This window comes from Emiliania huxleyi (assembly GCF_000372725.1).
Source record: "Emiliania huxleyi CCMP1516 unplaced genomic scaffold EMIHUscaffold_1114, whole genome shotgun sequence".
Classification (NCBI taxonomy): domain Eukaryota; phylum Haptophyta; order Isochrysidales; family Noelaerhabdaceae; genus Emiliania; species Emiliania huxleyi.
The window spans coordinates 1-1,066 of NW_005201708.1; the positions used below are offsets into that span (position 1 = coordinate 1).

Sequence of the window (1,066 nt, forward strand, 5' to 3'; positions counted from 1 at the left end):
TTATCGAAAAGGACTGCTTAGACGTAGGGCACGATGCCGAAGTCGAGGCCCTCCGCCATCTGCACGAAGACGGAGAAGATGATGACGATGATGACGGCGATGCCAAAGGTTCCGCTGTGCGAGATGCAGTCGTCGTGGTGGCCGATCTGGGTCCACTCTCCGTCGATCATCATGTGGCCGAGCGGCGGGTCCTGGATCAGAATGAGCTTGTCCTGGATGCCGAGGCAGTCCTTCATGGCGTCGGTCGTCTTGATCGACTTGGTGCCGCACGCCAGCACCTTGAACGGCTTGCCGTCGTCGTCGAGGACGTTGCAGCTGCGGGAGGGGGGGGGGGGGGTCTCGGCGGCCTACCCGTGTGTGGGTGGGGGGTGGGGGTGGGTTCACCCGTTGCCAACGAGCGGGGTCCAGCCCCACGAGGTGTTGAGGGCGACGCGCCACTCGTCCTTGGGAATCTCCACGAAGGCGGGGTACTTGGGTCCGGTCGACGGGTACGGGGCGGACATGTCGGCGGTGACGGAGCCGAGGATGCAGCACATGACGCCCTCGATGGTCTGGATGATCCAGCACGACCAGAGGCGGCCGCGCATGCCGAAGCGGGCGTTGCAGAAGTCGGAAAGGAGGCCGCCGAGCGACCTGTGGGGGCGGCGGGGCTTTAGCAAGAAGGCTCGCGGCGGGGGGGGTGGGGGGCGCGCACCGCGCGAAGATATTCATGAGGCCGAACATGGAGGCGGCGATGCCGGCGAGCTGCGGGGTGACGCCCTGGTAGTTGTAGAAGAATCCGGCGGCCACGTTGTTCATCGTGAGCTCGACGCCGAAGCAGAAGCCGTACGTGAGCGTGAGGAGCCCGGCGTTGATGTTGGTGACCCCGGTGACGAGGACCACCTTGGAGTCGGTCTTCTGCTTGGCGCCCGACTTCTCGAGCTCGGCGTATTTGCCCTCCGGGCAGGTTCCCGCGCGGGGAAAAAGGGGGGCCGCCCCCGACCAACTTGGAGGAAGGAGCGGCACTCTGCCAGACCGGGCAACCGCTTTCGGGTTGAAACCCTTTATTTGGGGGGGCCCCAAAAAG

General features: G+C 65.3%; 1 protein-coding gene across 1 annotated transcript in view; it reads right to left on the minus strand.

The window, feature by feature from the left end:
• Window positions 1–17: 17 nt before the first annotated feature.
• Window positions 18–1,066, minus strand: part of EMIHUDRAFT_460408 (hypothetical protein) — a gene marked incomplete at both ends in the record, with an annotated part of 2,475 nt that continues 1,426 nt past the window's right edge. Inside the window, 3 exons of the mRNA XM_005791514.1 lie at window positions 18–315; window positions 385–633; window positions 695–936. Of these exons, the coding sequence (XP_005791571.1) occupies window positions 18–315; window positions 385–633; window positions 695–936 (789 nt within the window). The remainder of the gene's footprint in view (window positions 316–384; window positions 634–694; window positions 937–1,066) is intronic.